The 11,991-nt window shown below is 40.6% G+C and overlaps 2 protein-coding genes and 1 long non-coding RNA gene across 4 annotated transcripts; 2 read left to right on the top strand and 1 right to left on the bottom strand.

The window, feature by feature from the left end:
• On the bottom strand, nucleotides 1–2,951 carry avpi1 (arginine vasopressin induced 1). Its single transcript, XM_078166073.1, has 3 exons — nucleotides 2,877–2,951; nucleotides 1,614–2,055; nucleotides 1–336 (listed from the first exon to the last, which is right to left on the bottom strand). Exons 2-3 carry the CDS (start codon nucleotides 1,982–1,984, stop codon nucleotides 135–137), a joined length of 573 nt encoding a protein of 190 aa, XP_078022199.1. The 5' UTR covers nucleotides 1,985–2,055; nucleotides 2,877–2,951; the 3' UTR covers nucleotides 1–134.
• Nucleotides 2,952–6,423: 3,472 nt separating this feature from the next.
• On the top strand, nucleotides 6,424–7,091 carry LOC117255345 (uncharacterized). Its single transcript, XR_004501551.2, has 2 exons — nucleotides 6,424–6,770; nucleotides 6,882–7,091. It is a non-coding gene; the product is annotated as an uncharacterized LOC117255345 (long non-coding RNA).
• A 99-nt stretch (nucleotides 7,092–7,190) lies between these two features.
• Nucleotides 7,191–11,948, top strand: LOC117255341 (uncharacterized). 2 transcript variants are annotated; one of them, XM_033624135.2, is made up of 3 exons: nucleotides 7,191–7,859; nucleotides 9,303–9,635; nucleotides 9,917–11,948. In XM_033624135.2, the coding sequence occupies exons 1-3, from the start codon at nucleotides 7,298–7,300 to the stop codon at nucleotides 10,432–10,434; spliced, it is 1,413 nt and encodes a 470-aa protein (XP_033480026.2). In that variant the 5' UTR covers nucleotides 7,191–7,297; the 3' UTR covers nucleotides 10,435–11,948. The 2 variants fall into 2 exon arrangements, with proteins under 2 accessions (XP_033480026.2, XP_033480025.2); XM_033624134.2 differs by having other exon boundaries at nucleotides 9,896–11,948.
• The last annotated feature ends 43 nt before the right edge of the window (nucleotides 11,949–11,991 follow it).

Here is an 11,991-nt window from a genome sequence, read left to right as displayed (position 1 = left end):
TTCTAACATGTAGAGTACATGTTAGCAGAAGATGCTAAGAGTTGTGATACCATGTGGCTTCTCATGCAGAATTTGTCCTGACCTCAGCTTCCACTACTGTGTGTTGCTCCAAATTCAGTCCGTTCAGTCCGTTGTTAGTGGAGGATGTGGTGAAGGTAGCGTTCAGGGTGGCTGGCACCCTCATGTCTCATCACACCCAGCCTCCATGACGAAGGTTTAAAGGGGTTTGGGTTCTCTGGGATGTCTTCCTCAGTCACTGCCAGAAATTCTCCCGAACGGGGTGCTATGTCGGCCTCCTCATCCTCAACAGTGTAGCCTGATAATGGCTCGTCAATCCTGAAAGACAGATGTTACTGTAGTTGACAGCACTTTGACAGGCCTACTGTACATATTACACAATGCACATTAGATCACATAGAAATGCGTGAATTCAGGATGTGTAAATTATAATCTTTTGGCCTGAGCATCAAATAAACATGTACACAGCTACTCCGGGATGGTAGACTGAAAAAAAAGTCACCATTGTCCTTAATTCTCATGAAAAGGAAAAGAGGAATAGATTTTCAGCAACTGATATGAAGATGGTGCATCCCTGTTATTATCAATTTAGACGCTATAGCAACCTTTGACAAAACCTGTAACTATTGAAACACAGCTGTAACTCACAGCATTAAGCAGAAGGAGTGAACCTCGGTGATTTTGAAACTATAGTATCAAGACAACAAGATCAAAAGTCTACAGCCATGCTAGCTTCTGTGAGGTCGAACTCAGGCACAGCAGTGCTTTGAGCTAAGCTAATATCAGCATGCTAACATTCTCACATTTACAAAGTTAAAATTCTAACGTTGAGAGGGGATAATGTTTACCTTGTTTACAATCTTTGTTGAGAGTGTTAGCATGCTAACATTTGCTAATTAGCACTAAACTCAGATGTAACTGAGGCTAATAGGAATGTCATTCGTTATGCAGGTATTTGTAGACATGCTGGACAAATGGAAATTTAGATTAAAAGATACGGATGAGTCACCAAAATTCTTCCATAGGGGCATCAAATTTCAAGGCAAGCTATCCAACTGTTGAGTTATTTCAGACTGGACCAAAGTGGTGGACCACCATGTCATTAGCTTGGCAAAACATTGTTGCAGTACACCATTTTGTTTAAACTACACTTCCCTGTAGACTCACGCCACCATTTTCCCATTCAATGGCACTTCATTACTCCTCCGACAAATCTAATTTCATCTCAGCGAGGAATGTCGAAAGCAAAGCATGATAGTTTGTGTGTGTGTGTGTGCGTGTGTGTGATGGTATGCAGAGAGGAGGACACAGTCTTGTGAGGTCATGCTGAGTTTGTTAGGCACATGACAGTTTACATGCTGCATTTCAAGACGCAGAGGGAGTCTGGAATCAAGCTAGACAGGACATTGAACCCCTACAAGTTCATTTATACATACCTAAAATGACTATAGTAGACAGTGAGAGAACAGAGTACATGCAAATGAGATTAAGAGAACGTTTCACTCCTTTTCATTTTAACTCCTCATCTACACACCACTTTTCACATCCTGTCTTTACTTTGTGCTGGCCTCCTGCCATTTGACACAGACACTTACCTGAGATACCCTGATGTTCTGAGCCACTTGTGGTCCTTGTGTCCCTCCACTCTGATACCCGCTTTATTCCTCGCTCGGACTCGGAGCCCCACCAAGGCCTGGGCCAGCCCTGCCTCTTCCTCTCTGTCCTCCCCTTCCTCCTCCTTCCCCTCCTCTGCCCCCTCCATGTCTGCATCCATACCTCGCCACACCAGCTTCGCCCGATGTTCAGCGTCTCTGTCTCCTGCTGTTCTGAACAGCCTGTGCAGCTGGTGCAGGTTGACTCCCGTAAAGATGTTGGAGCATGCAGACTTCCTGCTTCGTTGACTGGAAAGTTTCCACTGTACATGTAGGCCATCCTCGGGGGAGGTGGATGCTGGGGCCTCTGCCATGTTGCGAGGATGGAGAGCTTTCAGGATAGGAGGACAGTATCAAGGGGGAAGGTGCCTGATAGGGAGGTAAGCTGAAGGGGAGAAAGGAGAGAGACACCAAACTGGTCAACTAATGAGATCACAGCCACAAGCAAAGCTCAAGGCTTCAGCCAGCAGACACAATTCCATGCCATGGCTGCAGCCCAAACACCTAGTTACCTTTCCTGTCTGATAAAGTCTTAACAGACAGGACATAGGTGTCTGATAAAGTCTTATCAGTCAGGCGTCTAGTCAAGCGTAGTTGTTTATGACCCAAATAATTAACAAAGAAAATAGCTGACAGCTTAATCAAATTAATAATGAAAAGTGAAAAGTGTCACGAAACTGTGAAAAATGTCCATCACAATTTTCCAAATCCCAAGTTGGACAACAGTTAAAACCCAAAAAAATGTAATCTGATATCATAATCGCACTGAAGAAGCTGAAAGTAGTAGATATGTGGAATTTTTTTTGCTTTTTGGAGATAGTGTTTTTTTTTTTACCTGAATGCTACTGATATAGAAAAAGGGATGGAAACCATATTGTTACTCTGTGGCATACACCTATTCCTATACACACAGGCTAGCTATAGAATAAATAAATATTAAATGCTATAAGTCAACCTTTTGTCTCATGTGTTTTAATTAGTATTATTCAGTTTTCATGACATATTGAAATAGCCAGTAGCACCAACTCTTCCTTATGTAATGCCCCATTAACAATAATTAACTTACTTCCATATAGTACCCTGGCTTAATTTGTTTACAGCTGTCTGCTATGGCAAGACAAATACATTATAAATTGTTTGCACTAAAGGAAAAACATCTAAATTATTTTAAACACTGGTAGAATGAAGTATAATTAGAGTGCTTACCTTCTGCGTTGCAGTTTGAATGATGTGCTAATGAAACAAAGAGTAAACATGCATCACCGGCAGGCAGACAGTCTGATTACTCAGCCAGCATCCAGACTACAACCTTCACACTAATGCCGAGCCGACCCACTTCCGACCTGCGCGTCAGTGGCGCACGGAGCTGCGGGGGGAACGTAAAGGGAATAATCAAAGAGTAATCCATTAATGACGTCAGTGCCGAGGTGCATGCTCACCTTAAAAACAAGAGGCAGTCTGACAAGAAAGAGGAAAAACAAACCGACAGGAGTCATTGAGTCCAAGACACAATTAAGGCATTAAAAGATCCTGCTATTTCAAACACTACACTGAGAGCAGTATAGTGGTTCAGACAGCCTCCAGACAAACTGTGGGACAGTATACACAAACAGAGATGTAGTGAAGTCAAAGTAAACAGAATGTCCACATAGTGTTTTGTATTTAACATGCTGCTATGTAACTAAAGCCTAACTCAAACTACCAACTTTCTGTCAATAATAAAATGGAGGAGTAAAAAAGAGTAAAGTAGGCTACTTAAGAACTGCACTTATGTAGACTGTATTACTATCCTCATATGAGCACATCACATTTTGGTTTTACTTTATCCTTATACTTAATTCTACTTAATCCGGACCTGTTGTCTTCGTTCATGGACACTTTTTTGTCCTAACTAGTGGTAGTAAGAGCACAATACACTAATCCATGTAAAAACAAGATGGCAGCCATCTCTGCCAAGTCAGTCTGCAGCTCATCATGACACAAAAGTGGACAAGGTCCAAAACCTGATCACATTTTATGATTGAAACTTATTTATTTATGATTAATAATGTTTATAGTTTGATATGGCAACAAATTTGACCAATTTTAGCAACAGTTACAAACTAAGACACCGTTAATTGGGAAGTACTCGATTGAGGACATTGGGACTTGATTATCGTTGACAATGTTTTTTATTTATACTTATTGGGTCCTACTGATCCCTAACAGCTAGGACAAATTTAAAATGCATACCAAACAAAAGTTCAGGTCTCAAGAGGATATGTATTGAGTTATTTCCAACACTGGTAATTAGTCTTTCTGCAGCGATAGATTTATTAGATCAGGTAAATGGTGCACTTGACATTATATCAATGGTTGATTGATTAATTAACTTTTTTTTATCAATCATTCAGCCAATCACTCAATCGTTTATTTGTCACGTGGAATTATACAAGGTAAAACTCCAGAGAAATGTAATCCCAGCTACTTTAACTCATGCACTGTAGTTTAGTCCCTTTGTTGCATCTTCTTAACATCGCTGGCCGCTGCTTCATTATTACTTACGTTTTTGGGTATCATGGTTTCTGGCTGTGTAATGTTTTAACTGTCCACATGTCCTGACCTTAACAAAATGGTTGCATGGTCACTTCTCTCAAATATGGGCAGCAACGCACTGCAGCCTCCTTTGAACAATGTATAGCAGTGATCCACAGCAGGACCGGGACAGCACCTCACATTCCCACTGACACACCAGTCCTTATTCACCCTGTGGGCACATATTTGAACATACACAATAAAAATGTACCCAGTACAAACCTGTAGTGCACACTAACACTCTAAGTGGTTATGAATGAGATTAATGGAGTGAAACTGTTAAAGTATTACAAGTCTCATTATGAGCGCTCCAGTTAACCCTTAGGTCCAATGCTGATATGGTTGAACTAGTTGCCTGTTGCCTGTATTGCATCATATCTCATGGTGACAGCTTTTAGATCTCTGTTTAACTAAAAAAGCCTATCTCCTGCTGTTGATGTAAGTATATGGTGAATAGATTAAATTAAGCATGACTGGATCCTTTTGTATAACGATGAACCACCAGGGGGCGTCATTTTCCTACCAATTTTTGAACTAGATCTGTTCAGCCTCCAGACTGTACACCAAACATAGTTTCTAAATTTACACTGCAAATGCTGGATTAAAATGTGAGTTAGATATAAAATAACAGAGACAGGGTCTGTTGTATTTGTATTCATTTGATATCAATTGTAAAAATTAACAGGTTTGAAAAGACTCATAGTTTTGATCAAATCCATTTGGGACTCTCTCAACACTCTTAAAAGCTGTGACACAGGACAATCCATGACATGTGAGGAGCTTTATTGATGCACTATAACAACACAGTGTTATTTTTAATTCTATCTAACTTTTATTTAACCAGAAAAACCTCTCGAGATTAAAAATCTCTTTTTCAAGTGTCCTTGTCAAGACATGAAGCAACCTAAGTTACAGACAGACAACACAGAACAAAAATACAGAATAAAAATGTAGAGCTCTAAAACAAGCAATATAAAACATAAAAAAGGTTACTACAAAGGAAAGCCAAAAACTATGTTAAAATATATTAGAAATGAACCATGACAACACAAAAAACAGCAACTACACATGATTACAAAGACCAGCTAAGACGCACTGTGACAGTGGCATATAGTACATTGTGTATGCCGAGAGGAACCAGAGTGCAGATAATGCTCGCTTGCCAAACTCTGTACATACCCTCACTACAGACAATGACAACATGTTTTGTGAACAGAGAGCATAGCCATTTTCAATTTTTTGTTTAATGTGCACACATAACTTAAGTATGCTGGAAGTAGGCCAAGAACAGCTATGCAGTCTATGAAACTGTAAGGAGAGCCAGCCAACCTGAGCGTACAGGATACAGTGATGAGTTTGTGGCTTACAGTTGGTAATAAATCTCAGTGCACCATGGTACACTGAGTCCGGAGCATACAAACACTGGGTGGGTGCATTCATATATAATACATCCCCATAATCACCATAATCATGTTGCTTCTGTAGATATTACTAGGTGACTTCTGTGTGGAAATAACTGCCTCTCTGCCCTTTCAGCTACAGACGAGCATCCCATTGTCTATAAGGGTTACAATCATTGCCAGCCAATGCTTTTAAATATATAAAAACACAAAAATACTAAAAATAAAATAAAATGAAATAACCCAGGGTGGGGGAGCCCTTCTGTGTGGAGTTTCCGTATTTTCCCCGTATCCGCTTGGGTTTTCTCTGGGTACTCCGGCTTCCTCCCACAGTCCAAAGACATACAATGATATAATGAACACCAAGTTTATTTTGGTGTCAGATTATATTATTTTGAAAATTCACATGGCTGTCTTAAACTCCTGTAGAAAAATTTTTTTGGGATAGGCTCCAGCTCAACCGTGACCCTCAAGAGGATAAGTGGTTATGGAAAATGTATGAATGAATGAATGAAAATGAAATTAAATAAAATTAATACTAATATTATAGATAATAATAATAATAATAATAATAATAATAATCAGTTAATAAAATAAAATACCTTTTGATGGTCAAAGAGCAATTCGACAATTATTTGAAATCTTAAATTCAAAACAATGAAATTCATTATTGTAAAAAGGAAGTGGCCCATGACTTTCTAATCAATAAATTATTTCTGTAAATATATAAACATAATGCCGTTTAGAAACTGTTAGTAACAAGAACTATTATTGTGCTAACAAGAACTCTGACAGAACTTCAGACATTGACACTGAACTCATCACAGCTTTTTTGTTTCTTTCCTAAAGCACCTGAAGGCAACCTAATTAAACCAGACCAATTAACAGGTGCGTCGTGGCTACTTTTAAACGCGCATGGATCCTCCTCAAAGTCTTCAACTGTCATTTCTCTCCTCTCAGAAGCTGATACTGTTACTGGCCTTTGTCTTTTGAACCAGTCATGAGTGGGCTTTTTGCTGGGCTGCAGGGGGCTCGACGGGCTCTTGGCCACAGAGCAGGTGTGATGATGCAACAACGAGCAAGTCACATTCACTGCAAACCACCTAAAGATAACATTGGCATTGTGGTAAGTTTACAAATGGGTTAAGTTATCTTGTAGCTGGATTTAGAGCTCTTAAAATGTTCTTGAAGATTTATTAATTATTAATTTTGGGGGTCATTTGGCTCTTTCCTGTAGGAATCTACGTTTGTGCTGACTGTGCTGACTATGGCCGTCCTTGGACCTTCTGGGTGGATACTTGCCCATGTGAAGGAATATAAATCCCGTGACTGATGGACGAGGCCCTGAATGCATCGTCAACACGTGTCAAAGCCACTGTGCCCGCTTATAAAAGTGCCATTTGAACCTTTTTCTGTTTTGTTAACATAATAAAATGTTTAATTTTCACTTTGGCAGTGTCTGCTGTTTTTTTAATTACCTGGTGCAGTTCCGCCTCTCCACCAGTAGGTGTCAGAAGCTGGCGGCGGAAGTGAAACCTCTGTGTTTGCTTACAAACAGGCTGTATGGCGACAAGGAATCCATTCCTGCCATCTGTAGGGAATTTCTTTTAATTGTAAATCATTACAGAGAGCTAAAGTGCCTTTGAATGCGCCATGAAGCCGCTGGCTGGGACCAAGAAGCGTCCGAAAGCAGCCGGAGCTGAGGCTGCTCTGTCTCTGCAAGAGGAGCTTGTTGCAGCGATACACGGAGCATTTGCAGTGGCTGTGGAGATCGCAGTTCGAGAGGTGACCAAGCTTGTAGGTCAGGCGACAGGAGACGTCTATGAAGAGATGCGACGGGAGAACGAGTCCCTCAAACAAAGACTGCAGAGAGCTGAAGCTTTGCTGGACTCTGCGCGCGTGGAGGAGGAAAGAGGTGGCAGCTCTCCTACAAAGCAACTCGTGAATGTCACTAACCGTGCAGATCAACCGCCTCATATGAAGTACAATCAAAAAAGCCCAAATCCTAAAGTGGGCAACGTGCACCGTCGTACGGGGGTCAGAGGTCACAATCCTCCTGCAGGTCGCAGCCGTCCACACCAGCTTCCTGAACCCCAACACACACCTGAGGAGCACAGATCAGAAGGTGACATGCAGACACAACATGTCAGTGATGCTGCTTCAGAGGAAAAAGGAGACGATGGATGTGCTGTTTCTTGTAATGCCTTGATTAAAGGTACGTAACAGTTTATGTGCAATATGACACATCTGCCTGATGGTAAACTGCACGTTTATATGAGTGCCAAATTGTAGTGACATGCAGTTGCAGCTGCATGTGTTACTGTCAGGACTGCTAAAGTGCAAACAGGCCCCTTCATTTATCTGTATATGTAGAAGGTAATATAATGGATGAGAGATACAAAATTTAAATTACACACTACGCTACGAAACATCCAGCAAAAGCTTTAAAACGGCAATCATCCATAATGAACACTTGGTTTATTTTGGTATCAAGATTATCTTATTTTGAAAATTCACATGGCTCTTAAACACCTGTGGAAGAGACTCACGCACACCATCCAACTTTGCAAAAATAATGATTTTAAGGCTGCATCGTTTCAGTGACTAGACCTTAACGATGCAGCATTAAAATCATTATTTTTGCAACTCTAACAGTGTGCAAGAGTCTTTTCTACAAGTTGTATTCTTCTCGTACCTCTCCTACGTACCTGTTTGGAAATAGATGTGCAAAGTATCCCTTTGTTTTGTGTCTAAAACACCTAAAATTCCTTTTGGTTAAAACAGCTACATTTGGGGATTACCATTGTTCTATTATATTAGGGTCACATTCTTTTGTTAATCCTTTTAAGTAATTTTTTCCATGTACACCATCATAACCTCCTGAGACCTCGGCTTTACTTTAGTACGTATTTTTAATTTCTCTGTGCTGTCTGGGGTCGACCTGACAATTGTATAAACTAACTGTCCTCAAACAGGAAGTAGTTTTTGACAAAAAAAAATGATGTCCTCATGCAGGGAGGATGGTTTTGTTTTTAATATTCACAAGTGTGCAATAAAACAAGACTTAATAAAGTCCGTGTCCTCAAACGAAACTGTAAGAAAGTCCCAACGTCCTTGAACAAGAACTTATCTTGTTATTGTTGCTAAAATTGGTCAAATTTGTCGTTATATCAAACTACAAACATTACTTATCATAAATAAACAGGTGTCAATCATGAAATGTGATCAGGCTTTGGACCTTGTTGACTTTTGTGTCAGCTGCAGACTGACTTGGCAGAGATGGCTGCCATTTTGTTTTACATGGATTTGTGTATTGTGCTCTTACTTCCACTAGATGGCATAAAAAAGTCTCCATGAATGAGGACAACAGGTTTAAGTGCTTCTAAATGAAGCATAAGGTGTAGGAAACCCAAAATGTGATGTCCTCATATGAGGACGCAGGGTCTCAGGAGGTTAATAAACACAAATGGTTTGAGGACACCTATAGGAAGATCTGCCCCTAAATGTGCGTCTCATGACATTCACAGAAAATGTGCTCAATTTCTAATTTGTAAGAATCAGCACTTTACAAGACAATTTAAGGGATATTTTATTATGTTTCAGTAATTAATACAGTCTAATGTCACTGTGCTCACTCTTTGATCTTTTTTGTTCACAGAAGCCAGTGAAGAAAACTCCATTGTGTGTGTGGTGAGAGTAGAAAGCATCAACCAGCCATTTCGAGACCTGGCAGGTCAAGAACGCCACTCGCCACCACCTCCCAGTGAGGATGAAGAGTTCACTTCAAAGCAGGTTACAGTAAAGCAGGAGAGGCAAGAAGAGGAGGAAGATGATTTGACTTGCTGCTTAGACTCGATCAAAGTGGAGGATTTTAGTCCAGAGTGTATGTCAGCGGCGCAGTCCAAAATGCTGGAGGAGTGGAAACCAGAAGTGCTGGATATTCAGAGCCAAGACTCCAACGGTCCTCTGTCCTGCACCAGGCTGGCTCAGGGTAAGATGGAAAACAATGAGTGTCTGAAGCAAACACAAAATGTACCTTTTAAGTGGGGTTAACTGTTCCGATTGGTGATTTAATGGGTTATATTAATATTCAGTATCTTTATATCCTAAGTGTTCGGTGTTTCCACTCTAACACATCATTTAAACTTAATGATCTGATCAAATGTCCTTTCAAACTGTTGTTAACGTTAATAGCATTAAGGTAAAAAGTTTCCTTCATTTTAACCTTGCGATGACCTCTGACCTGCGCAGATCTTCCATCCCTCTCCTCAGAGTTCCCAAACATCTTCCAACTGGCAGAACCAGCTCCCGTCCCAGAAGCCCCTCCACAGGTTTATGGAGTCCATGTGCGGACCAGCCGCAGCCTCGGCCACACCTTCACCAACCACCACACCTGCAAGTATTGTGGCCAGACATTCCACCTGCCCAGCTTGCTGCGGCGGCACTACGGCCAGTGCCAGCAGAAGCTCCAGCAGTGTTATCAGCAACCCGCTGATGGAAGCAAGAGGACCAGACTGCAGCTTTACCCACCGGGCTGCAGCCCCTTCCAATGCACGGAGTGCAACCGAGAGTTCAACCGCATGGAGAACCTTAAGACTCACCTTCGCATCCACACGGGAGAGAGGCCGTACACCTGCTCAGTGTGCTCCAAGTGTTTCCGTCACTCTGGGGCGCTAACCAGGCACTTCCGTATCCACACCGGAGAGAAGCCTTACATCTGTGGACAGTGTGGGAAGTCCTTCAGGAACTGTGGGGGGCTCAAATTCCACCAGCGTTCACACAGCAAGTAGCTACAGTAGAGATGAAAAACAGCTGATATGATGCAAAGATCGATATGTTTAAATGTATCATTTTTATGTAAAAGTTTGAAGTGGGATCATTCTTACTGGCTTATCACATTTCTGACACACAGTATTGATGGCCCACATACATTAATCTAACCTAAAAGGAATATCCGCCCTTGTGTTTTCTTTTTCTTGCACACCTTCTCTGTGAACGAAGAATCCAAAAACAGAAAAAATTCTAGATGGATTCAAGTCATAGGGGACTGTGTGTAACAACAGCAAAACTGTATCAAAACATCTGTTAATAAACTCTCACACAACTCGCACAGTATAATCCATGTCTCATCGATCCAGTCGTATGTCCAGCACTTCCCTGATAGTTCTTTTGAACGAGGAACTGAACAGAAAATAAAACGTATCCGTGCTCTCTTTAAAGCCAGACTCCATTGACAAAATCAGTAATTTTACCTCACTGACCTTGTAAGCAGCTGGTCCACTGACTGCTGTCTTGATCAGTTAATTTTTGTTATTGTGTGACTTTGGTTAGTCTGAACTAACCCTTTAAAACACCAAAGTCACACAATAACACAAACAAACTATCTGATTGAGGCAGCGGCGGACCTGCATGTCCCTTTTTCAGCGAGGTAAAATGAATGTTTTTATCAATAGAGTCTGGCTTTGAAAAGAGCACAGATATGTTTAAGTTCCCTGTCCGAAATGGCTGTCTGTCTGGGAAGTACTGAACATTCAACTGGATAAACTTGGATTAAACTGCACAGGTTGTGTGAGAGTTTGTAAAAGGATAGTTTTGCTGTTGTTAAACATGGACCCCTAAGACTTTGATTCATCAATACTTATCTCTGTTTTTGGATTCTTTGTTCACCTTGAAAGCATGCAAGACTTTTTTATTTACAAGTTCAATGTGAAACGCGATGAGTAACTGATAACTGACACAAATGGTTATGTCGAGGGTGAAGTGTTCCTTTAAATGGATTTCTGGCTGGTCAGATAATAGGTGACTAATTCATAAGAGGGACTCTCCTGTCTGTACTGTTTCACCTTTTTCTAACACGTCCTCCTTTTAAAATCACAGGTGTTACTTCTAAGAGCTCTCAGACTAGAAAGTAGCACCTCAAAAAATTATAGGAACTGTCAAGTGTGTCATTGAGGTCAAACCATAAATTATTCTGTTACTAAAACAAATAAGATCAGCTGTATTTCAGTGATAATGTTCTAGAAAGACAAAATATAGATACTGTAGCTATGTGATCAGCCACAACTGTACATGAAGGCTCAGTAGCATTTATTTATATGAAATGTGTGGAACCTTTTAGTGTTTTCTAAGTGCAATTTTTTTCTCAACTAGTTTTCTGATAGCCATCACAGTTTGTGTTCTTATTTATGGCGATCTTGTTTTTCTAATTGTTTGTGTGCCTCTGTATCTAAATATGCATTTTATATATGACTACTTGTGTGGAAAATGATTTATTTAATTAAAAGTGTGGAAATTGCTCAGAAAATGGACAAAGTATGACAGCTTTGTTTTATTGTACCAACATACCA

This window comes from Epinephelus lanceolatus, chromosome 3 (assembly GCF_041903045.1).
Source record: "Epinephelus lanceolatus isolate andai-2023 chromosome 3, ASM4190304v1, whole genome shotgun sequence".
Taxonomy (NCBI): domain Eukaryota; kingdom Metazoa; phylum Chordata; class Actinopteri; order Perciformes; family Serranidae; genus Epinephelus; species Epinephelus lanceolatus.
This window is presented reverse-complemented; position numbering and strand designations above follow the sequence as displayed.

Bases quoted from the DNA above. Each gene is read 5' to 3' on its own strand.
- avpi1 (XM_078166073.1), bottom strand. From the start codon at position 1,984: ATGGCAGAGGCCCCAGCATCCACCTCCCCCGAGGATGGCCTACATGTA. The intron at 337-1,613 runs GTAAGTGTCTGT...TCTGTCTTTCAG, and splicing joins AGAACATCAGGGTATCTCAG to GATTGACGAGCCATTATCAG.
- LOC117255341 (XM_033624134.2), top strand. From the start codon at position 7,298: ATGAAGCCGCTGGCTGGGACCAAGAAGCGTCCGAAAGCAGCCGGAGCT. The intron at 7,860-9,302 runs GTACGTAACAGT...TTTTGTTCACAG, and splicing joins TTGTAATGCCTTGATTAAAG to AAGCCAGTGAAGAAAACTCC. The intron at 9,636-9,895 runs GTAAGATGGAAA...TGACCTGCGCAG, and splicing joins CTGCACCAGGCTGGCTCAGG to ATCTTCCATCCCTCTCCTCA.